This window comes from Oncorhynchus keta, chromosome 2 (assembly GCF_023373465.1).
Source record: "Oncorhynchus keta strain PuntledgeMale-10-30-2019 chromosome 2, Oket_V2, whole genome shotgun sequence".
Lineage (NCBI taxonomy): Eukaryota > Metazoa > Chordata > Actinopteri > Salmoniformes > Salmonidae > Oncorhynchus > Oncorhynchus keta.
Genome location: NC_068422.1, coordinates 46626712 through 46651437, shown reverse-complemented (window position 1 = coordinate 46651437; position 24726 = coordinate 46626712). Strand labels below are relative to the sequence as shown.

Genomic DNA, 24726 nt, shown 5'->3' with positions numbered 1-24726 from the left:
CTGCTCCCCGGAAATTGTGCACAATGTCATCCATTTCGAATTATGTTAAATTATTTGTTTTTCTGCAATTTGTTTGATATGTTGTCAAATTCAAATTAGTACAATATGTTACAAATTTACAAGTGCTTAAGTGATCCCATTCAAACATAACCTTTACCTCAGAGTGAACTGCACTAACATGCTCCAAAAGGCCAGTGTGAATGCCACTGAAACATACTCAACATAACTACATCAGAGAATACTTCCATATTTGTTTATTAAAAGTATATTACACAGACAACACCGTTGCATCTGTCTAACATGAACATTTTATAGCGTTCAATGACACATTTCTATTCAAATAAAACCGAGTTCACTGAACAACCAACACCGAATGACGAAAATATAACTCTTTTGTAACAAATACTTTTTCAGTATTAGAAATGTTATACATGGGTTCAATATAGATCTGGGCCTTATAACACAAGACCTGGTAACCTTCTAATGATCTGTAGCTGTTTGAAAGCAATGCATCTCATGAGGGGAAAAAAAAAATCAAGTAACATTGTCACTTCAATAGGCAGCTAACATTTATAGCAACACAACCATGCATTCTACTTATAGCACATCTGTCAAATTAAGTTGTCCCTTGAGTAAACGGCATCACCCAGAGATCTCACAGTGCTGCAAGTCAACTGAATCCAGTGACAAAGAAATCACAATGCGCAGCACAACACAGCGCCGGTATTACATTCAGATTCTGCTAATATCGAGTATCAGCCCTGCTGTAAACTGGAAGCGGAGTTGAGCATTCAGGTAGCTGGGTAACAGACCACGTTAGGGATGCAGGTAGTGATCAGCAGAAAAAGTACTAATTTGTTATTGCCTGTGTTTGACCAGAACCAGGCCTGTGACGTGGGAGAAAGTGTTTTGAAAACAAGAATGACCATACTTATAGGACTAGCCGAGGTATTACTTCCTCTGTTTCAAAACACTGTCTTCCGTTTTGTTCCAACTGTACGCAACACTGTTCATAGCGCTTTTCTGTGATCAGACAAATCCTCCAAACCTGCTTTGCCATTCCCACACTCTCATATTTATTCTGTGGTACATTAGGCTGCTTCTGAGCCGTATAATTCCCACTATGAGTAATAGTAAAAGGCCACACTTAAAGTTAAGGACCACAGGCAGTTGTCGTTAATGGCCTAACTTAAATATATTGGTCCATAATCTTACAGCAAGGCATCACTTAGGTAAATATTGAATTCCAACATGACTGAACTCATTTAGTTGTGAGCATACAGCAGACAAACTTGGAAGTTTGTAATAATATATATACAGTTGAAGTTGGAAGTTTACATACACTTAGGTTGGAGTCAATTAACCTTGTTTTTTGACGACTCTGAAAATTTCTTGTTAACAAACTATAGTTTGTGCATGACACAAGTAATTTTTCCAATATTTGTTTACAGACAGATTATTTCACTGTATCACAATTCCAGTGGGCCAGAAGTTTACATACACTAAGTTGACTGTGCCTTTAAACAGCTTGGAAAATTCCAGAAAATTATGTCATGGCTTTAGAAGCTTCTGATAAATGATGTCAATTAGCCTGAGTCAATTGGAGGTGTACCTGTGGATACATTTCGAGGCCTACCGTCAAACTCAGTGCCTCTTTGCTTGACATCATGGGAAAATCAAAAGAAACCAGCCAAGACCTCAAAAACAAAATTGTAGACCACAAGTATGCTTCATCCTTGGGAGTAATTTCCAAATGTCTGAAGGTACCACGTTCATCTGTACAAACAATAGTACGCAAGTATAAACACCATGGGACCACGCAGCCACCATACATCTCAGGAATGAGAAGCGTTCTGTCTCATAGAGATGAAAGTACTTTGGTGCGAAAAGTGCAAATCAATCCCAGAACAGCAGCAAAGGACCTTGTGAAGATGCTGGAGGAAACAAGTACAAAAGTATTTATATCCACAGTAAAACGAGTCCTATATCGACAAAACCTGACAGGCCGCTCAGCAAGAAAGAACCTACTGCTCCAAAACCGCCATAGAAAAGCCAGACTACAGTTTGCAACTGCACATGGAAACAAAGATTGTACTTTTTGGAGAAATGTCCTCTGGTCTGATGAAACAAAAATAGAACTGTTTGACCATAATGACCATCCTTATGTTTGGAGGAAAAAGGGGGAAGCTTGCAAGCCGAAGAACACCATCCCAACCGTGAAGCACGGGGGTGGCAGCATCATGTTGTGGGGGTGCTTTGCTGCAGGAAGGACTGGTGCTCTTCACAAAATAGATGGCATCATGAGGACGGAATATAATGTGGATATATTGAAGCAACATCTCAAGACATCAGTCAGGAAGTTAAAGCTTGGTCGCAAATGGGTCTTTCAAATAAACAATGACCCAAAGCATACTTCCAAAGTTGTGGCAAAATGGCTTAAGGACAACAAAGTCAAGGTATTGGAGTGGCCGTCACAAAGCCCCGACCTCAATCCCATACAAAATTTGTGGGCAGAACTGAAAAAGCGTGTGCGAGCAAGGGGGCCTACAAACCTGACTCAGTTACACCAGCTCTGTCAGGAGGAATGGGCCAAAATTCACCCAACTTATTGTGAGAAGCTTGTGGAAGGCTACCTGACACGTTTGACCCAAGTTAAACAATTAAAAGGCAATGCTACCAAATACTAATTGAGTGTATGTAAACTTCTGACCCACTGGGTATGTGATGAAAGAAATAAAAGCTGAAATAAATCACTCTGTACTATTATTCTGACATTTCACATTCTTAAAATAAAGTGGTGACCATAACTGACCTAAAACAGATCATTTCTACTAGGATTAAATGTCAGGAATTGTGAAAAACTGAGTTTAAATGTATTTGGCTAAGGTGTATGTAAACTTCTGAGTTCAGATGCATCTATCTCAGGGGTGATTTCAAGGAGGGTATTTTGGGTTAAAATTAGATGAAAATATATAGGGCCATTATAATTTCTAAATTACTGCCCTTTTGCTAGCCCGAAAATCAGTCCCCCAAAAAATCTGTGCAGCCCTCAATTGAATTTCAAACTCCCGATCTGGACCTCGAGCCAAGAAGTTTGTCCACCCCTGGTATGCTGTCTGGATGGATAAAGGATAGTGATAGTACCACAGAGAGCGTGAGACATGTACACTGGCTCAGGTAAATAAACAAGAGATTTTGCTTTGAGATGGAAAGTGGCGTGGTTATGTGCAGTGCACTGAGAAAGGTCTCAGCAGTTAGGCAGCGTCTCTCCTCTACTCCAGGGACTTGGCAAACTCGGCGTAGTCTATGTACCCATCGTTGTTTTTGTCATCGTCCCTTAGAACGTCATCTATAAGGCTTATGAGGTCTTCCTCTTTCATAGGCTGGCTTTCCTCTCCTCTTTCCTGCAGAAAGGTTGAAAACACATACTGTACATGAGTGTGTGTACATGGGTGAATAAAATGCATTACAGTATGTGGCATCATTGGCTGTTGATATCATTTGCAATTACACATACCTCTTTGTGTACATGAGTGATGGCTGTGGCCAACTCCAGCCCATCCAGTAAGTTGTTGCCATCATAGTCATGCATCTTAAAGTAGTGCAACTGCAGCTCCTGTGGCAACATATCCGACTCAGGCTTGTCAATCACACCTTCCAGATGCTCCATGATGTGTCTATACACCGACAGGGCATAGAAGAGACACTGGTCAGTGCATTAACCAAGCATATACTGTCAGCCAAGGTAAAGCTTTAATTCAAGCGTCTGGGAGACTTAGGCTGAGAGACTGTTTGAGCTCAGGGTTTTGGTGCCGTAGTGAGATGTTTGGACAATATACACCAAGTATGTGGACACCTGCTCGTCAAACATCACATTCCAAAATCATGGGCATTAATATGAAGTTGGTCCACCCTTTGCTGCGGTAACAGCCTCCACTTTTCTAGAAAGGCTTTCCACTAGATGTTGGAACCTTGCTGTGGGGACTTGCTTCCATTCAGCCACAAGAGCATTAGTGAAGTCGGGCACTGTTGGGCGATTAGGCCTGGCTCGCAGTCGGCGTTCCACTTCATCCCAAAAGTGTTCGATGAGGTTGAGGTCAGGGCTCTGTGGGGGCCAGTCAAGTTCTTCCACACAGAGCTCGACAAACCGTTTCTGTATGGACCTCACTTTGTGCACAGGGACATTGTCATGCTGAAACAGGAAACACCAAACTGTTACCACAAAGTTGGAAGCACAGAATCGTCTAGAATGTAATTGTATGCTTGGCATTGTGATCTTAAGCTTGTGTGCAGCTGCTCGGCCATGGAAACCCATTTCATTAAGCTTCCAATGAACAGTTATTGTGCGGACGTTGCTTCCAGAGGCAGTTTGGAACTTGGTCGAGTTTTGCAACCGAGGACAGATGAATTTTACGTGCTACGCGCTTCAGCACTTGGGGATCCCGTTCTGTGAGCTTGTGTGGCCTACCACTTCGCCGCTGTTGCTCCTAGACGTTTTTACTTCAGAATAACAGCACTTACAGTTGACGGGGGCTGCTCTAGCAGGGCAGAAATTTGACAAACTTGTTGGAAAGATGGCATCCTATGAAGGTGTCACGTTGAAAGTCACTGAGCTCTTCAGTACAGGCCATTCTACTGCCAATGTTTGTCAACTGAGATTTCATGGCTGTGTGCTCGATTTTATACGCCTGTCAGGAACGTGTGTGTGTGTGTGTGTGTGTGTGTGTGTGTGTGTGTGTGTATATATGTATAAAATAAATACAACATATATATATATACATATATAATAAACGCAACTTGTAAAGTGTTGGTCCCATGTTTCATGAGCTGAAATAAAAGATCCCAGAAATGTTCCATACGCACACAAAAAACATACTTCTCAAAAATGTTGTGCACAAATTTGTTTACGTCCCTGTTAGTGAGTATTTCTCCTTTGCCAAGATAATCCATCCACCTGACCTGTGGAAGCTGATTAAACGGCATGATCATTACACAGATGCAACTTGTGCTGGGGACAATAAAAAGCCACTCTAAAAATGTGCAGTTTTGTCACACAACAAAATGCACAGATGTCTCATGTTTTGAGGGGGCATGTAATTGGCTTCGTGACTGCAGGAATGTCCACTAGAGCTTTTGCCAGATAATTGAATGTTAATTTCTCTAGCATAAGCCACCTTCAAAGTTGTTTTAGAGATTTTGGCAGTAATTCCAACCGGCCTCACAACCGCAGACCACTTGTGGCGGTGGGGTTATATTTTTGTTCAGTGTAATATATATATATATATACACACATACACACAGAGCGAACAAAACATTAGGAACACCTTCCTAATATAGAGTTGCACACCCTTTTGCTCTCAGAATAGCCTCAATTGGTCAGGGCATGGAGTATAAAGTGTGAAAAGTGTTCCACAGGGACACTGGATGCTTAGTTGTGTCAAGTTGGGAAAGGATTGTACAACTGAATGCATCTTCCACACTTAACCCAACCCCTCTGAGTCAAAGAGGTGCAGGGGGCTGCCTTATTCGACATTGTTTGTGCCCAGTTAACTGCCTTGCTTAAGGGCAGAACAACAGTTTTTTACCAACCTTTCGGTTACTGGCCCAACGCTCCTACCCACCAGGCTACTTGCCGCTGGATGTCCTTTGGGTGGTGGACCATTCTTGACACACAATGTAAACTGTTTAGTGTTAACCGGTCTTCTCCCCTTCATCTACACTGATTGAAGTGGATTTAACAAGTGACATTGATACGTGCGCAATCATAGAATGGAAAGAGCAGGTGTTCCTACTGTTTTGTAAACAGAATTTGGCTCCTAATGTTCTTTTGGCAGGCAATAGTATTGCACATTTTTCTACCCATTCACAATTGTGTGGCCTGTTCTTTAGACACAGAATGGAAGAAGATGCTCCGAAACAGAGAGAAAAAGGAAGGTACTATCTGTCCAATAAGAAATGTTTGCTTTTGTTCTGTTGCAAAGCATTTTGGATCAGTGTACCCTAATGAACACGATCCAGTACTCACTCTCTGTCATGGACCATGTTCTTGTCCAGGTGCATGTTTGGATGGTGACTCTCCGGTGGGTGTTCTTGGGCTGCCTGCTCATGTGAACAGACAGACAGCAGAAAGCAGGAGACCAAGAGTAGCCAGCCCCACACAACGCTCCTCCTGCCACTTACTCTTAACACCATTCTGGGCTGTACAGTAACTACACAGACAGCCAGAAAGAGCAGCTAGCTGAGAGAGAAAGAGAGCTCCATCTATGAACCCATATGAACATTTTTGGAAACACATAGATAGCAGAAGAATGAGAAGATTAATAAAAATGGAATTGCATTATTTGCAGGCAATAGGCCTAATTGTTTTCAGTGATATGTTATTATATGTACAGTTCGGGATGCAAACTAACTAGTGATGTTGTAGACACATTGCTGGCTACCGTTAATTATACTAGCAGAGTGCACCTTTAGACAAATCTATTAGGTTTTCAAGACCTTCCGTTAGTTTAGCAAGATAATCAATACGGTGATAACAAGTCCTCCATAATGAACTGGATCTTCAGCGATATTTATTATCAAAATGCATACTCACCAGCTAAAAACAGACGTGAAACCGTTCACTTTAGCTATTTGTATTTTAACTATCTTCACCCTTTTTGGGCATTGCTGTGAGCCGTAGTCACCTTTCAACCCATGGACACGACAGCTAAATTCTGATTGGATATCGGCATTTTGCGTCAGAGATTTGAAGGCGTGCAATGGTCCAACCAGACACCTGTCAGTGTCCAAAACACGAACATGAATGTGGTTGTTTCGTTGAATTTGAGAAGTAAACACATCTGACAAGCAAATGTCAACCTTTCATAGGGAAAATGAAGCCGCCAAATTTATTTTCCGAAGATTTGAGGTTGGATTAGATATAGAAAACTGTCCTGTGATAGCTTGTATTCGTAGGTAATGCACTTGACCTAAGCACTAGTTTGCTGTGTTAGCGAGTCAAGTGCCTCGAACTGTCGTTTTGTAATGCTGTTGTGAAAGACGATTTAGCAGCCGTTCTGTGAAACTATGGTTGCTAAAATGTGTTCTGCCACCAGGTCAAGGTATATGAAATAATGTATTCTATTCTTGACAAATGGTCGATAAAATTATCATTCCCATATAGTGTATACATATATTGTTTTGTAATATTTTTAAAAAATTCACAAATATTGTATGTTGTAACATTCAATTAACTTTACTGTACGACCACCATTGGACTGCTGAATGTGTTCGTCCCGCCCCTTACTCACAAATAAGGCATGCGCCAATTAAATGTATACATTTTTGTAATCAGTTTGTATAACATGTAAAGTGTTACATTCTTGCCAATGGATTTGCAACAGGTGTACGCCTCGATCACACACACCTACAGTGTATTTGGGCAAAAATGGCCCGCAGCATCATCTGGATATGTGTGCAACAAAAATTCACCTTCTGCTATAATTTCTGTCAAGCCGTCTACGGATACAATTTGATGCATATATTCGATAAATCCAATGTATGTACCACTCAGAACGCACTGCAACTGGCTCTGCAACGCAATGCTTCAAAGCAAACGTAGCGTTCCATTGGAAATGAATGTACTTCTGGTACCAAAACGCAAAAAAAAAGTCGGTGTGATCGAGGCGTATTCCGTCAGTCACGCGTTACCGCGCAGTGCTGAATTGTCTGAGCAGACCATATGGCCGATGTAAATTTAGCTACCTATAGTCCCAAATCCTGAAGTCGGTCAATTAAAATAGTTGATAACTGACATTTTAAATACAGTAGCCTACTTGGGATTTATTGAGGGATTTGACATATACTGCGGTAAAATCATGAATAATAATGTGCCACCAGTGTGTCTCAGATCCACAGTTTGAATGTTACTGTTTTATCTAAACACTCTGAACTCTGGTAGGCTATTAGCGTTAATCCCAGTAGGCTAATTGATCTAGTTAGGGAAAGCTTTTGAAGGAAAATCTAGGACGGGTTATCAAGGACAAAATGCACTTCAATACAAACGCTTTACAGTGGCATATATGGTAGCAAATGGTTTGTAGCGTAAATAGGCTAAAGAAAATAAGAAGAAAAAAAAACAATACTTCGACAAGCATTATTGTTTCCTAAAATCTTTGTGCTGTGTTGGCCTATTGTATGCAAAATAAATACAAGCATATAAGGGTAGAGTCGACTCCAATTATTTATATATATCGACTGGCTATGTAATAAGCTAATTCATTGAATAGATAGTTATTATGAAATATAAACAAATCTGAGTCTACGAAAGTAAAATGTTTAAAAAATCACACAATGGGTATACATACACACATCTTCCTATCTCATCATCAAACTGAATCACCTGTACAATAGTATCTTGAGTTTGTTTAAAACTCATTTTGTTTGTGTGTGCTATTTAAGAATAGATTGTGGTCAAATATTATTTTGACATGTCCACCAATAATGTGTATAAGGGAAGGTAGGGCAGCAGCACATGCTCATAGATTACATGACACTTTTTTCGTGTTCTGTTTATCAGTCCGCAGTTACTCCCCGGGTATCAGGGGAGTACGGTCACCGAGACAGATCGGGATCTAGAGCGGGCATGGCAACCAGCAGGGTCTCCTTCTCGCAATACCGTCTGGAAGCAGAGATCGACCGCTACAGAGCAGAGTGCCAGTGGGACAAGATACCCCCTATCGTAGAGCAACTAGTGGCCGCACGATTTCACGAAGACGGTGAGTGCTGGTGACTGACGGATTTTTGTATAGTTTTTTTTTTTTTTCTCAGTAAGTTTTTGTCACATGTCCGGGCAGGGATGGCAATAGTTCCGCATGTGTTGGACTTGGTACTCTGCAAGTAAGCTCAATGTCATTCCCCTACTCTGCAAACCACGAACAACTTTACTGCAGTTTATGCGTATCTGAAGCTGTTAGTTGTCTACATCAATACCATACACTTCTCAATGGACAATGTTCAAAACACAGAACATGTTGTAATGAACATGTATTAACTGGTTGTCACTATCACTGTAATTCTTTGACCTTTTTATTATTTTCAATGTATGTGAGCCTATATATTCAAACACACCACTCAAACACTCAGTCGGTAGGCTAATGTAGCTAATTACCTCACCTGGCTAAAATAAACATGGGGTAAGGTGACATGGCTCATGACCTTGCTGCTTGCCACTGTTATTGTGTCAATAACCAAATATATTATTGGCTAAATGGAGTGCCCACTGCCCACCTGAAACTGTTTTCAACATGCTTGCAAGTGTACAGAACTCTTAATGTGTTATTCTAGACTAAAGTGTGTAGAATTCAAGTCATCCCTAGCTGGCCTGCTGTCTGCCTTGACAGTGACAGTTCCCTCTGTCTTGAAACTGTCCCTAGTTGTTGCAATTCAAGACAATGGTGACATCATAATCAGTCTCTGACCAGGAAGTTTGGAGATTACAACAGTGTGTTGAAAATAATGTCACTTTATCCAGATGCTATGTAGAGGATTTGTTCCTCTCCTGAATAATTCATAGAAGTTATGCACCACATTAACGCTCCCAGTGAAACTGATTTGTAACACATTGCTGTTATTCTGTCGTTAATGTTTTATAGAGCCGAATGATTTGTCTTATGTGTTTAGACACCATACTGATCCTCCCTTTCAGTGATTAACCTGGACTGGGACAGTCTCATAAACACGACTGGCTACAGTATGTCAGAGATGCCAGAACATAAACACCAGTCACAGACTTGGCGTCAGAACACACCACCAGAGACGGGAGAGGAGTGAGAGAAGTGAGACCTGGACCAAACAGGAAGCCTTAATCCAGAATGTGTTTACAAGTGACTTTTATTGCCATCCAGTGACTATAGTTTTAGACACCACTGGTGTTTTTTCTCGCTTCTCTCTGGGGCTTTTGGGAAATGATGCTATGATGGACTGGGTTTATTTTGGCTTCCAAAGTTGCTCACCCCTGACCTTGAACTTCCACTCTGCACTCAGTCCACTTAACCTTCCACTACTCTGAATTCTGTCCCAATTCCCTCTGCCCTTCTCCAGATGACTACGGGACGCTGTTATTGGCCGAGGCCCTTCTGGAGGAGTGTCTTCAGGACAACCTGAGTCTTTTACGCAACGCCACTCCTTTGACGGACATCAACCAGCCCAAACTGTCCCGGTCCAAGGGCTACCTCAACTCCATCCTGAGCAGGGGACAGCTGGTGGTCAGTCTGAGCATCTCCCCTTTGTGTCACCTCCTTCTACACCTCACTTCCTCCGATTGTACTCAGCTTTCTATCTCGTTAACTTATCTCACCAAGTTTCCAATGAATCTATTATTTTCACATTTACCTGTTTTCTCTATCGCTCTTCACTTAGTCTCTAGTAACAGTCTTAACAATAAAATGATGGTTCAGGCTGCCTTCCCTTGGTTTACTTACCTGTTTGTCATTGTTGTGTCAAAAACTCACAGCCCTTGTGTCGTGTCTCTCTGTCTGTCTGTCCCCACACAGCCCAGGCACCTGAACGAGGCTCTTCTTCTGATGGCCAAAATACACTATGTCCAGGGCAGTTACCATGACGCACAGGGCATGTGTGCAAGGGTGGGTATAGACGAGCTGACGGGGGATGAGCAGCCCCTCTACCACCTGCGTCTGCTCGCAGAGGCCTTTGTCATCAAAGGTACCAATCCTTTCATAGGCAGATACTGGGTGATATGGAATATGGAAAACACATGATGTTTGATCTGTCTGGTATTTGTTTAGTAGACAGACTAAACATTCTGAGACCTGAGAATTTTACTTGATTATGACCTATGCTAAATGGACATTCAATGCACAAAGTAAACAAATGACCAGGACCCGTTTTCATCAAGCATCTATTTATTATAATCCAAACATCGAAACTGATCCTAGATCAACACTCAAACTCTGAGACGCTATTTGAATACGAGCCCAGAGCTACAAATGATGATTTCTATCAGGTATGCTCTGGTTTTAGTCTCCATCTGTACAGTGTTATGATTACATGGAACTCAGATATGATTTGCATACTGGCATTACTTCCTCTCCGATGAACTAGACAAAGAGAAAACCAAAGCCTGTAGACTGGCACGTTTCCCTGAAAAACACTCAAGTTGAACAGCACTGTGCATAAATGTACCTAATGATCTAGTTCCTAATCTCCCATGGCAGGAGTTATTATAGGCCTGTGATGACTATAACCTTGTATGGGTTTAGAAGTGGCCCGTTCTAGACTGTATGAATACAATCATTAGAATGAAATGGGACTGGGAAACGTCTGCTTGGTTGGAGAGATCAGTATCTCCTTTCACCCCAGGTATGTTTATATGAATATAGATCATTATCTCCATACACTCCAGGTATGTTTATATGAATATTGATCAGTATCTCCATACCCCAGGTATGTTTATATGAATATAGATCAATGTCTCCATACACTCCAGGTATGTTTATATGAATATTGATCAGTTTCTCCATACCCCAGGTATGTTTATATGAATATATATCAGTCTCTCCATAAACCCCAGGTATGTTTATAAGAATATAGATCAGTTTCTCCATACCCCAGGTTTGTTTATATGAATATAGATCAGTATCTCCATATCCCAGGTATGTTTATGTGAGTAAAGATCAGTTCCTCCATACACCCCAGGTATGTTTATATGAATATAGATCAATGTCTCCATACCCCAGGTATGTTTATATGAATTTAGATCAGTGTCTCCATACCTCAGGTATGTTTATATGGATGTAGATCAGTATCTCCATACACCCCAGGTATGTTCATATGGATGTAGATCAGTATGTCCATATCCCAGGTATGTTTATGTGAGTAAAGATCAGTTCCTCCATACACCCCAGGTATGTTTATATGAATATAGATCAATGTCTCCATACCCCAGGTATGTTTATATGAATTTAGATCAGTGTCTCCATACCTCAGGTATGTTTATATGGATGTAGATCAGTATCTCCATACACCCCAGGTATGTTCATATGGATGTAGATCAGTATCTCCATACCGTAGGTATATATTTATGTGAGTAAAGATCAGTGTCTCCATACCCCATGTATGTTTATACTGTATGAATATTGATCAGTATCTCCATACCCCAGGTATGTTTATATGAATTTAGATCAGTGTTTCCATACCTCAGATATGTTCATATGAATATTGATCAGTATCTCCATACCCAAGGTATGTTCATACGAATATTTGTCAGTGTCTCCATAGTATACCCCAGGTATGTTTATATGAATATAGATCAGTATCTCCATACACCAGGTATGTTTATATGAATGTAAATCAGTATCTCCATACCCCAGGTATGTTTATGTGAGTAAAGATCAGTATCTCCAAACACCCCAGGTATGTTCATATGAATATAGATCAATGTCTCCATACCCCAGGTATGTTTATATGAATATATATCCGTCTCTCCATACACCAGGTATGTTTATATGAATATAGATCAGTATCTCCATACACCAGGTATGTTTATATGAATGTAAATCAGTATCTCCATACCCCAGGTATGTTTATGTGAGTAAAGATCAGTATCTCCATACACCCCAGGTATGTTCATATGAATATAGATCAATGTCTCCATACCCCAGGTATGTTTATATGAATATATATCCGTCTCTCCATACACCAGGTATGTTTATATGAATATAGATCAATGTCTCCATACCCCAGGTATGTTTATATGAATATATATCCGTCTCTCCATACACCAGGTATGTTTATATGAATATTGATCAGTTTCTCCATACCCCAGGTATGTTTATATGAATATATATCAGTCTCTCCATAAACCCCAGGTATGTTTATAAGAATATAGATCAGTTTCTCCATACCCCAGGTTTGTTTATATGAATATAGATCAGTATCTCCATATCCCAGGTATATTTATGTGAGTAAAGATCAGTTCCTCCATACACCCCAGGTATGTTTATATGAATATAGATCAATGTCTTCATACCTCAGGTATGTTTATATGGATGTAGATCAGTATCTCCATACACCCCAGGTATGTTTATATGAATATAGATCAGTGTCTCCATACCCATGTATGTTTATATGAATATAGATCAGTGTCTCCAGACCCCAGGTATGTTTATATGAATATAGATCAGTGTCTCCATACCCCAGGTATGTTTATATGAATTTAGATCAGTGTCTCCATACCCCAGGTATGTTTATATGAATTTAGATCAGTGTCTCCATACCCCAGGTATGTTTATATGAATATAGATCAGTGTCTCCATACCCCAGGTATGTTTATATGAATATAGATCAGTGTCTCCATACCCCAGGTATGTTTATATGAATATAGATCAGTGTCTCCATACCCCAGGTATGTTTATATGAATTTAGATCAGTGTCTCCATACCCCAGGTATGTTTATATGAATATAGATCAGTGTCTCCATACCCCATGTATGTTTATATGAATAGATAGTGTCTCCATACCCCAGTATGTTTATATGAATTTAGATCTGTCTCCATACCCCAGGTATGTTTATATGAATTTAGATCAGTGTCTCCATACCCCAGGTATGTTTATATGAATTTAGATCAGTGTCTCCATACCCCAGGTATGTTTATATGAATATAGATCAGTGTCTCCATACCCCAGGTATGTTTATATGAATTTAGATCAGTGTCTCCATACCCCAGGTATGTTTATATGAATATAGATCAGTGTCTCCATACCCCAGGTATGTTTATATGAATATAGATCAGTGTCTCCATACCCCAGGTATGTTTATATGAATTTAGATCAGTGTCTCCATACCCCAGGTATGTTTATATGAATTTAGATCAGTGTCTCCATACCCCAGGTATGTTTATATGAATATGGATCAGTGTCTCCATACCCCAGGTATGTTTATATGAATTTAGATCAGTGTCTCCATACCCCAGGTATGTTTATATGAATTTAGATCAATGTCTCCATACCCCATGTATGTTTATATGAATTTAGATCAGTGTCTCCATACCCCAGGTATGTTTATATGAATATGGATCAGTGTCTCCATACCCCAGATATGTTCATATGAATGTAGATCAGTGTCTCCATACCCCAGGTATGTTTATATGAATATAGATCAGTGTCTCCATACCCCAGGTATGTTTATATGAATATAGATCAGTGTCTCCATACCCCAGGTATGTTTATATGAATGTAGATCAGTGTTTCCATACCCCAGGTATGTTTATATGAATATAGATCAGTGTCTCCATACCCCAGGTATGTTTATATGAATTTAGATCAGTGTCTCTCCATACCCCAGGTATGTTTATATGAATTTAGATCAGTGTCTCCATACCCCAGGTATGTTTATATGAATATAGATCAGTATCTCCATACCCCAGGTATGTTTATATGAATGTAGATCAGTATGTCTCCATACCCCAGGTATGTTTATATGAATGTAGATCAGTATGTTTCCATATCCCAGGTATGTTTATGTGAGTAAAGATCAGTTCCTCCATACACCCCAGGTATGTTTATATGAATATAGATCAATGTCTCCATACCTCAGGTATGTTTATATGGATGTAGATCAGTGTCTCCATACACCCCAGGTATGTTTATATGAATATAGATCAGTGTCTCCATACCCATGTATGTTTATATGAATATAGATCAGTGTCTCCAGACCCCAGGTATGTTTATATGAATATAGATCAGTGTCTCCATACCCCAGGTATGTTTATATGAATTTAGATCAGTGTCTCCATACCCCAGGTATGTTTATGTTTATATGTTTATATGAATATAGATCAGTGTCTCCATACCCCAGGTATGTTTATATGAATAGATAGATACAGTGTGTTTATATGAATATAGATCTCCATACCCCAGGTATGTTTATATGAATATAGATCAGTGTCTCCATACCCCAGGTATGTTTATATGAATTTAGATCAGTGTCTCCATACCCCAGGTATGTTTATATGAATATAGATCAGTGTCTCCATACCCCATGTATGTTTATATGAATATAGATCAGTGTCTCCATACCCCAGGTATGTTTATATGAATTTAGATCAGTGTCTCCATACCCCAGGTATGTTTATATGAATATGGATCAGTGTCTCCATACCCCAGGTATGTTTATATGAATTTAGATCAGTGTCTCCATACCCCAGGTATGTTTATATGAATTTAGATCAATGTCTCCATACCCCATGTATGTTTATATGAATTTAGATCAGTGTCTCCATACCCCAGGTATGTTTATATGAATATGGATCAGTGTCTCCATACCCCAGATATGTTCATATGAATGTAGATCAGTGTTTCCATACCCCAGGTATGTTTATATGAATATAGATCAGTGTCTCCATACCCCAGGTATGTTTATATGAATATAGATCAGTGTCTCCATACCCCAGGTATGTTTATATGAATGTAGATCAGTGTTTCCATACCCCAGGTATGTTTATATGAATGTAGATCAGTGTCTCCATACCCCAGGTATGTTTATATGAATTTAGATCAGTGTCTCTATACCCCAGGTATGTTTATATGAATTTAGATCAGTGTCTCCATACCCCATGTATGTTTATATGAATATAGATCAGTATCTCCATACCCCAGGTATGTTTATATGAATGTAGATCAGTGTCTCCATACCCCAGGTATGTTTATATGAATGTAGATCAGTGTTTCCATATCCCAGGTATGTTTATGTGAGTAAAGATCAGTTCCTCCATACACCCCAGGTATGTTTATATGAATATAGATCAATGTCTTCATACCTCAGGTATGTTTATATGGATGTAGATCAGTATCTCCATACACCCCAGGTATGTTTATATGAATATAGATCAGTGTCTCCATACCCATGTATGTTTATATGAATATAGATCAGTGTCTCCAGACCCCAGGTATGTTTATATGAATATAGATCAGTGTCTCCATACCCCAGGTATGTTTATATGAATTTAGATCAGTGTCTCCATACCCCAGGTATGTTTATATGAATTTAGATCAGTGTCTCCATACCCCAGGTATGTTTATATGAATATAGATCAGTGTCTCCATACCCCAGGTATGTTTATATGAATATAGATCAGTGTCTCCATACCCCAGGTATGTTTATATGAATATAGATCAGTGTCTCCATACCCCAGGTATGTTTATATGAATTTAGATCAGTGTCTCCATACCCCAGGTATGTTTATATGAATATAGATCAGTGTCTCCATACCCCATGTATGTTTATATGAATATAGATCAGTGTCTCCATACCCCATGTATGTTTATATGAATTTAGATCAGTGTCTCCATACCCCAGGTATGTTTATATGAATTTAGATCAGTGTCTCCATACCCCAGGTATGTTTATATGAATATAGATCAGTGTCTCCATACCCCAGGTATGTTTATATGAATATAGATCAGTGTCTCCATACCCCAGGTATGTTTATATGAATTTAGATCAGTGTCTCCATACCCCAGGTATGTTTATATGAATATAGATCAGTGTCTCCATACCCCAGGTATGTTTATATGAATTTAGATCAGTGTCTCCATACCCCAGGTATGTTTATATGAATAGATCAGTGTCTCCATACCCCAGGTATGTTTATATGAATATGGATCAGTGTCTCCATACCCCAGGTATGTTTATATGAATTTAGATCAGTGTCTCCATACCCCAGGTATGTTTATATGAATTTAGATCAATGTCTCCATACCCCATGTATGTTTATATGAATTTAGATCAGTGTCTCCATACCCCAGGTATGTTTATATGAATATGGATCAGTGTCTCCATACCCCAGATATGTTCATATGAATGTAGATCAGTGTTTCCATACCCCAGGTATGTTTATATGAATATAGATCAGTGTCTCCATACCCCAGGTATGTTTATATGAATATAGATCAGTGTCTCCATACCCCAGGTATGTTTATATGAATGTAGATCAGTGTTTCCATACCCCAGGTATGTTTATATGAATGTAGATCAGTGTCTCCATACCCCAGGTATGTTTATATGAATTTAGATCAGTGTCTCTATACCCCAGGTATGTTTATATGAATTTAGATCAGTGTCTCCATACCCCATGTATGTTTATATGAATATAGATCAGTATCTCCATACCCCAGGTATGTTTATATGAATGTAGATCAGTGTCTCCATACCCCAGGTATGTTTATATGAATGTAGATCAGTGTTTCCATACCCCAGGTATGTTTATATGAATTTAGATCAGTGTCTCTATACCCCAGGTATGTTTATATGAATTTAGATCAGTGTCTCCATACCCCAGGTATGTTTATATGAATTTAGATCAGTGTCTCCATACCCCATGTATGTTTATATGAATATAGATCAGTGTCTCCATACCCCATGTATGTTTATATGAATATAGATCAGTGTCTCCATACCCCAGGTATGTTTATATGAATATAGATCAGTGTCTCCATACCCCATGTATGTTTATATGAATGTAGATCAGTGTCTCCATACCCCAGGCATGTTTATATGAATATAGATCAGTGTCTCCAGACCCCATGTATGTTTATATGAATTTAGATCAGTGTCTCCATACCCCAGGTATGATTATATGAATATAGATCAGTGTCTCCATACCCCATGTATGTTTATATGAATATAGATCAGTGTCTCCATACCCCAGGTATGTTTATATGAATTTAGATCAGTGTCTCCATACCCCAGGTATGTTTATATGAATTTAGATCAGTGTCTCCATACCCCATGTATGTTTATATGAATATAGATCAGTGTCTCCATACCCCAGGTATGTTTATATGAATATAGATCAGTGTCTCCATACCCCAGGTATGTTTATATGAATTTAGATCAGTGTCTCCATACCCCAGGTATGTTTATATGAATTTAGATCAGTGTCTCCATACCCCATGTATGTTTATATGAATATAGATCAGTGTCTCCATACCCCAGGTATGTTTATATGAATTTAGATCAGTGTCTCCATACCCCATGTATGTTTATATGAATATAGATCAGTGTCTCCATACCCCAGGTATGTTTATATGAATATAGTTCAGTGTCTCCATACCCCATGTATGTTTATATGAATATAGATCAGTGTCTCCATACCCCATGTATGTTTATATGAATATAGTTCAGTGTCTCCATACTCCAGATATGTTCATATGAATATTGATCATTATCTCCATACCCCAGGTATGTTCATATGAATATAGTTCAGTGTCTCCATACCCCATGTATGTTTATATGAATATAGATCAGTGTCTCCATACCCCAGGTATGTTTATATGAATATAGTTCAGTGTCTCCATACCCCATGTATGTTTATATGAATATAGATCAGTGTCTCCATACCCCATGTATGTTTATATGAATATAGATCAGTGTCTCCATACCCCATGTATGTTTATATGAATATAGTTCAGTGTCTCCATACTCCAGATATGTTCATATGAATATTGATCATTATCTCCATACCTCAGGTATGTTCATAGGAATATAGATCAGTGTTTCCATACCCCATGTATGTTTATATGGATGTAGATCAGTATCTCCATACACCCCAGGTATGTTTATATGAATATAGATCAGTGTCTCCATACCCATGTATGTTTATATGAATATAGATCAGTGTCTCCATACCCCAGGTATGTTTATATGAATTTAGATCAGTGTCTCCATACCCCATGTATGTTTATATGAATATAGATCAGTGTCTCCATACCCCAGGTATGTTTATATGAATTTAGATCAGTGTCTCTATACCCCAGGTATGTTTATATGAATTTAGATCAGTGTCTCCATACCCCATGTATGTTTATATGAATATAGATCAGTGTCTCCATACCCCAGGTATGTTTATATGAATGTAGATCAGTGTCTCCATACCCCAGGTATGTTTATATGAATGTAGATCAGTGTCTCCATACCCCAGGTATGTTTATATGAATGTAGATCAGTGTCTCCATACCCCAGGTATGTTTATATGAATTTAGATCAGTGTCTCCATACCCCAGGTATGTTTATATGAATTTAGATCAGTGTCTCCATACCCCAGGTATGTTTATATGAATATAGATCAGTGTCTCCATACCCCAGGTATGTTTATATGAATATAGATCAGTGTCTCCATACCCCAGGTATGTTTATATGAATATAGATCAGTGTCTCCATACCCCAGGTATGTTTATATGAATATAGATCAGTGTCTCCATACCCCAGGTATGTTTATATGAATATAGATCAGTGTCTCCATACCCCAGGTATGTTTATATGAATATAGATAGATACCCCAGTGTATGTTTTTATATGAATTTAGATCAGTGTCTCCATACCCCAGGTATGTTTATATGAATAGATCAGTGTCTCCATACCCCAGATGTTTATATGAATATAGATCAGTGTCTCCATACCCCAGGTATGTTTATATGAATTTAGATCAGTGTCTCCATACCCCAGGTATGTTTATATGAATATAGATCAGTGTCTCCATACCCCAGGTATGTTTATATGAATATAGATCAGTGTCTCCATACCCCAGGTATGTTTATATGAATATAGATCAGTGTCTCCATACCCCAGGTATGTTTATATGAATTTATCAGTGATACCCCAGGTATGTTTAGAATCAGTGTCTCCATACCCCAGGTATGTTTATATGAATTAGATCAGTGTCTCCATACCCCAGGTATGTTTATATGAATGTAGATATACCCCAGGTATGTTTATATGAATATAGTGTCTCCATCAGTGTCTCCATACCCCAGGTATGTTTATATGAATATAGATCAGTGTCTCCATACCCCAGGTATGTTTATATGAATATAGATCAGTGTCTCCATACCCCAGGTATGTTTATATGAATATAGATCAGTGTCTCCATACCCCAGGTATGTTTATATGAATATAGATCAGTGTCTCCATACCCCAGGTATGTTTATATGAATATAGATCAGTGTCTCCATACCCCAGATATGTTTATATGAATATAGATCAGTGTCATACCCCAGGTATGTTTATATGAATATAGATCAGTGTCTCCATACCCCATGTATGTTTATATGAATGTAGATCAGTGTCTCCATACACCCCAGGTATGTTTATATGAATATAGATCAGTGTCTCCATACCCAGGTATGTTTATATGAATATAGATCAGTGTCTCCATACCCCAGGTATGTTTATATGAATTTAGATCAGTGTCTCCATACCCCATGTTTATATGAATTTATATACCCCAGGTATGTTTATGTATAGATCATATGGATGTAGATCTCTCATACCCCAGGTATGTTTATATGAATATAGATCAGTGTCTCCCATACCCAGGTATGTATGTTTATGTCTCCATACCCCATGAATATGGATGTAGATCAGTATCTCCATACACCCCAGGTATGTTTATATGAATTTAGATCAGTGTCTCCATACCCCAGGTATGTTTATAAGAATTTAGATCAGTGTCTCCATACCCCAGGTATGTTTATATGAATTTAGATCAGTGTCTCCATACCCCAGGTATGTTTATAAGAATTTAGATCAGTGTCTCCATACCCCAGGTATGTTTATATGAATTTAGATCAGTGTCTCCATACCCCAGATATGTTTATATGAATTTAGATCAGTGTCTCCATACCCCAGGTATGTTTATATGAATGTAGATCAGTGTCTCCATACCCCAGGCATGTTTATATGAATATAGATCAGTGTCTCCATACCCCAGGTATGTTTATATGAATTTAGATCAGTGTCTCCATACCCCATGTATGTTTATATGAACATAGATCAGTATCTCCATACCCCAGGTATGTTTATATGAATGTCGATCAGTGTCTCCATACCCCAGGTATGTTTATATGAATGTCGATCAGTGTCTCCATACCCCAGGTATGTTTATTTGAATGTAGATCAGTTCAGTCTTTACTCTAAAGGCATGACCAGACCGGTAGGATTGTCGAGTTTCTGCCTGCCAAGAGAAACTTAGCACTCCTGAGCAGAGTGTCGGCTGTAATTTGCAAACCAATTCTACATGTTGAAATGAATGGCCATCAGTCGCCCAGCAGTGGTGGTCCCTATTACAGACTGCACCGTCGGCAAACGAACAGCCCCCTACTGTACAATCCGTCTGGTGAGTTTTCTCGTTTCGGCTGTAAAAGAAAGGAAAGGGAAAGGGGAACACCTAGTCAGTTGTACAACTGAATGCATTCAACTGAAATGTGTCTTCCCCATTTAACCCATCCCCTCTGAATCAGAGAGGTGCGGGGGGCTGCCGTAATCGACATCCACGTTTTCGGCGCCCGGGGAACAGTGGGTTAACTGCCTTGGAATAAATACATAATGAGTAACAATAACTTGGCTATATATACAGTGGGGCAAAAAAGTATTTAGTCAGCCACCAATTGTGCAAGTTCTCCCACTTAAAAAGATGAGAGGCCTGTAATTTTCATCATAGGTACACTTCAACTATGACAGACAAAATGAGAAAAAAAATCCAGAAAATCACATTGTAGGATTTTTAATGAATTTATTTGCAAATTATGGTGGAAAATAAGCATTTGGTCACCTACAAACAAGCAAGATTTCTGGCTCTCACAGACCTGTAACTTCTTCTTTAAGAGGATCCTCTGTCCTCCACTCGTTACCTGTATTAATGGCACCTGTTTGAACTTGTTATCAGTATCAAAGACACCTGTCCACAACCTCAAACAGTCACACTCCATACTCCACTATGGCCAAGACCAAAGAGCTGTCAAAGGACACCAGAAACCAAATTGTAGACCTGCACCAGTCTGGGAAGACTGAATCTGCAATAGATAAGCAGCTTGGTTTGAAGAAATCAACTGTGGGAGAAAATAATTAGGAAATGGAAGACATACAAGACCACTGATAATATCCCTCAATCTGGGGCTCCACGCAAGATCTCACCCCGTGGGGTCAAAATGATAACAAGAACGGTGAGCAAAAATCCCAGAACCACACAGTGGGACCTAGTGAATGACCTGCAGAGAGCTGGGACCAAAGTAACAAAGCCTACCATCAGTAACACACTACGCCGCAAGGAACTCAAATCCTGCAGTGCCAGACGTGTCCCCCTGCTTAAGCCAGTACATGTCCAGGCCCGTCTGAAGTTTGCTAGAGAGCATTTGGATGATCCAGAAGAAGATCGGGAGAATGTCATAAGGTCAGATGAAACCAAAATAGAACCTTTTGGTAAAAACTCAACTCGTTGTGTTTGGAGGACAAAGAATGCTGAGTTGTATCCAAAGAACACCATACCTACTGTGAAGCATGAGGGTGGAAACATCATGCTTTGGGGCTGTTCTTCTGCAAAGGGACCAGGACGACTGATCCGTCCGTGTAAAGGAAAGAATGAATGGGGCCATGTATCGTGAGATTTTGAATGAAAACCCCCTTCCATCAGCAAGGGCATTGAAGATGAAACGTGGCTGGGTCTTTCAGCATGACAATGATCCCAAACACACCGCCCGGGCAACGAAGGAGTGGCTTCATAAGAAGCATTTCAATGTCCTAAAGTGGCCTAGCCAGTCTCCAGATTTCAACCCCATAGAAAATCTTTGGAGGGAGTTGAAAGGCTGTGTTGCCCAGAAACAGCCCCAAAACATCACTGCTCTAGAGGAGATCTGCATGGAGGAATGGGCCAAAGTACCAGAAACAGTGTGTGAAAACCTTGTGAAGACTTCCACAAAACGTTTGACCTCTGTCATTGCCAACAAAGGGTATATCACAAAGTATTGAGATAAACTTTTGTTATTGACCATGCTTATTTTCCACCATAATTTGCAAATAAATTAATTAAAAATCCTACAATGTGATTTTCTGGATTTTTTTTTTCTTCTCATTTTGTCTGTCATAGTTGAAGTGTACCTATGATGAAAATTACAGGCCTCTCTCATCTTTTTAAGTGGGAGTACTTGCACAATTGGTGGCTGACTAAATACTTTTTTGCCCCACTGTACATGGGGTACCAGTACTGAGTCAATGTGGAGGTATACGAGGAAATTGAGATAAATATTTACAACACATATAGTTAGGGGTAAAGTGACTAGGCAACAGGATAGTTCATGTTATTTGTGTGTTTTTGTGTCTGTTTGTTCCACAAACCAAATCAGTTCCTGGTTTCAGCAGTGGTTACAAATATAATGGCAGCCTATTCAGAATTTAGTCTAAGTAATTCAATAATCTAGCTGTCTCTAGAGCAATGTTTACCATCTCCAGTCCTCGGGTACCCCTAACAGTATACAAAAAAAAAATTGTAGCCCCATACAAGCACACCGGATTCAACTTGTCAACTAATCATCAAGCCCTTGGCAGTGTTTCCGCAACTCAGTCTTCGCGACTCCAAGGGGTGAACTGTTCGTTTTTTCCCCTTGCACTACACAGCTGATTCAAATAATCAAGTAATCGTTCATCTTTAATTATTAGAATCAGCTGTGCAGTGTTAGGTCAAAATCCAGAACTTGCACCCCTTGGGGTCCTGAGGACCGAATTTGCGAAATACTGTAAGATGAGTTGAGTGAGGTGTTTGTACGGGTATACAACAACAATGTGTATGGTTGTGGGTACTTGAGGACCGGAGTTGGGAAACACTGCTCTAGGGAACCCTTTATATATAGTTGGACTGGAACTAATCAGATTTTGTTCCTAGGGTAGTAAGTATCTGTCATCAGAATTTGTGGTGAGGATGGTTTCCACTTGCACACGCAACACGCACGCACACAGTTAAACAGAGGGCATTGTCCATTGTCACAGCACACTGCTGGTCCATGTCTGGGTAATTGTGTTTGATAAGCATCACTCATCATCATGAGATTCATTACATTCAAAGAGTCATTGCTTCCTGGCCATTGACACATTGACGTCATCACAGTGTCTGCTGTTTAAATTGAAGGGAAGAATTCATGAAATAGCCTTGTTGAGGTCTACCATTTAATAAACCATCATGGACTATAAGTAATGTTAGAACAATACTAGAGTCAAGCCAATATGTTCAAAATAAAGAATGCTTAAGAGAGAGAAGACGTGATGGGAATCACTCAACTATGTAAAGGGTTTGACATTGCATAGTTTCTCAGCATCTTTACAAAGTCTCCATGATATTGTTTAGGGAATGTTATGCGATAGGAATATTTGTTAGATGAGATATTGTCTATTGGCAGCTGCTCCTTATTTGATTAAGGATGGCGTCTGGTCTTGTCGTCCCTACCGCCCTGCAGTCCTGGAGGTCTCCTCTCACTCTATTTATTTATGCCAATAACCACATTCCCCCTCCAGCCATCTACTGACTGTCTCGAAATGTCACATTATCCATACTAAACAAACTGGCGTCTTCCTACCTGCAACAGTATTATTTGTTTTCAGTGTCAAATGCATCACCTAACTAAAAAAACTGTATTTATTTATTTCTCTCTCTCTCTCTCTCTCTCTCTCTCTCTCTCTCTCTCTCTCTCTCTCTCTCTCTCTCTCTCTCTCTCACTGTCTGACTCTCTTTCGCTCTCTCTCTATCTCTCCCTATCTCTCAGGTCTGTCCCTGGACCACCAGGCAGTGTCAGCTGCCTCCCGTGTCCGTCTGTCTGAGAGAGAGGAGGAATGTCTTTCCTGCTATCTGAGGGCCTGTGACACCTCTCTCGTTTACCTGCAAGAACTCGACAAGGTGTGTGTGTGTT

General features: G+C 39.6%; 2 protein-coding genes across 10 annotated transcripts in view; one reads left to right on the top strand and one right to left on the bottom strand.

Annotated features, from left to right (window-relative positions):
• Positions 1 to 237: 237 nt before the first annotated feature.
• LOC118401360 (multiple coagulation factor deficiency protein 2 homolog) lies at positions 238 to 6733 on the bottom strand. Of its 5 annotated transcripts, none has more exons than XM_035798793.2 (4): positions 6593 to 6733; positions 6026 to 6238; positions 3518 to 3677; positions 238 to 3404 (listed from the first exon to the last, which is right to left on the bottom strand). In XM_035798793.2, the coding sequence occupies exons 2-4, from the start codon at positions 6190 to 6192 to the stop codon at positions 3273 to 3275; spliced, it is 459 nt and encodes a 152-aa protein (XP_035654686.1). In that variant the 5' UTR covers positions 6193 to 6238; positions 6593 to 6733; the 3' UTR covers positions 238 to 3272. The 5 variants fall into 5 exon arrangements, with proteins under 5 accessions (XP_035654686.1, XP_035654695.1, XP_035654713.1 ...); XM_035798802.2 differs by having other exon boundaries at positions 6026 to 6261; positions 6593 to 6679; XM_035798820.2 differs by having other exon boundaries at positions 6026 to 6099; positions 6593 to 6671.
• A 14-nt stretch (positions 6734 to 6747) lies between these two features.
• Positions 6748 to 24726, top strand: part of LOC118401353 (tetratricopeptide repeat protein 7A-like) — a 48707-nt gene continuing 30728 nt past the window's right edge. For 3 of the 5 annotated variants that reach the window (XM_052477706.1, XM_052477697.1, XM_052477699.1), the window contains exons 1-5: positions 6749 to 6907; positions 8558 to 8756; positions 10081 to 10244; positions 10533 to 10701; positions 24583 to 24713. In XM_052477706.1, coding sequence (XP_052333666.1) covers positions 6851 to 6907; positions 8558 to 8756; positions 10081 to 10244; positions 10533 to 10701; positions 24583 to 24713 — 720 coding nt within the window. In that variant the 5' untranslated portion in view covers positions 6749 to 6850. Of the gene's footprint in view, positions 7101 to 8557; positions 8757 to 10080; positions 10245 to 10532; positions 10702 to 24582; positions 24714 to 24726 lie in introns of all 5 variants that reach the window. The other 2 variants (XM_052477691.1, XM_052477705.1) reach the window with 2 other exon arrangements.

Bases quoted from the DNA above. Each gene is read 5' to 3' on its own strand.
- LOC118401360 (XM_035798793.2), bottom strand. From the start codon at position 6,192: ATGGTGTTAAGAGTAAGTGGCAGGAGGAGCGTTGTGTGGGGCTGGCTA. The intron at 3,678-6,025 runs GTGAGTACTGGA...GTCGGTGTATAG, and splicing joins AACATGGTCCATGACAGAGA to ACACATCATGGAGCATCTGG. The intron at 3,405-3,517 runs GTATGTGTAATT...ACCTTTCTGCAG, and splicing joins TCACTCATGTACACAAAGAG to GAAAGAGGAGAGGAAAGCCA.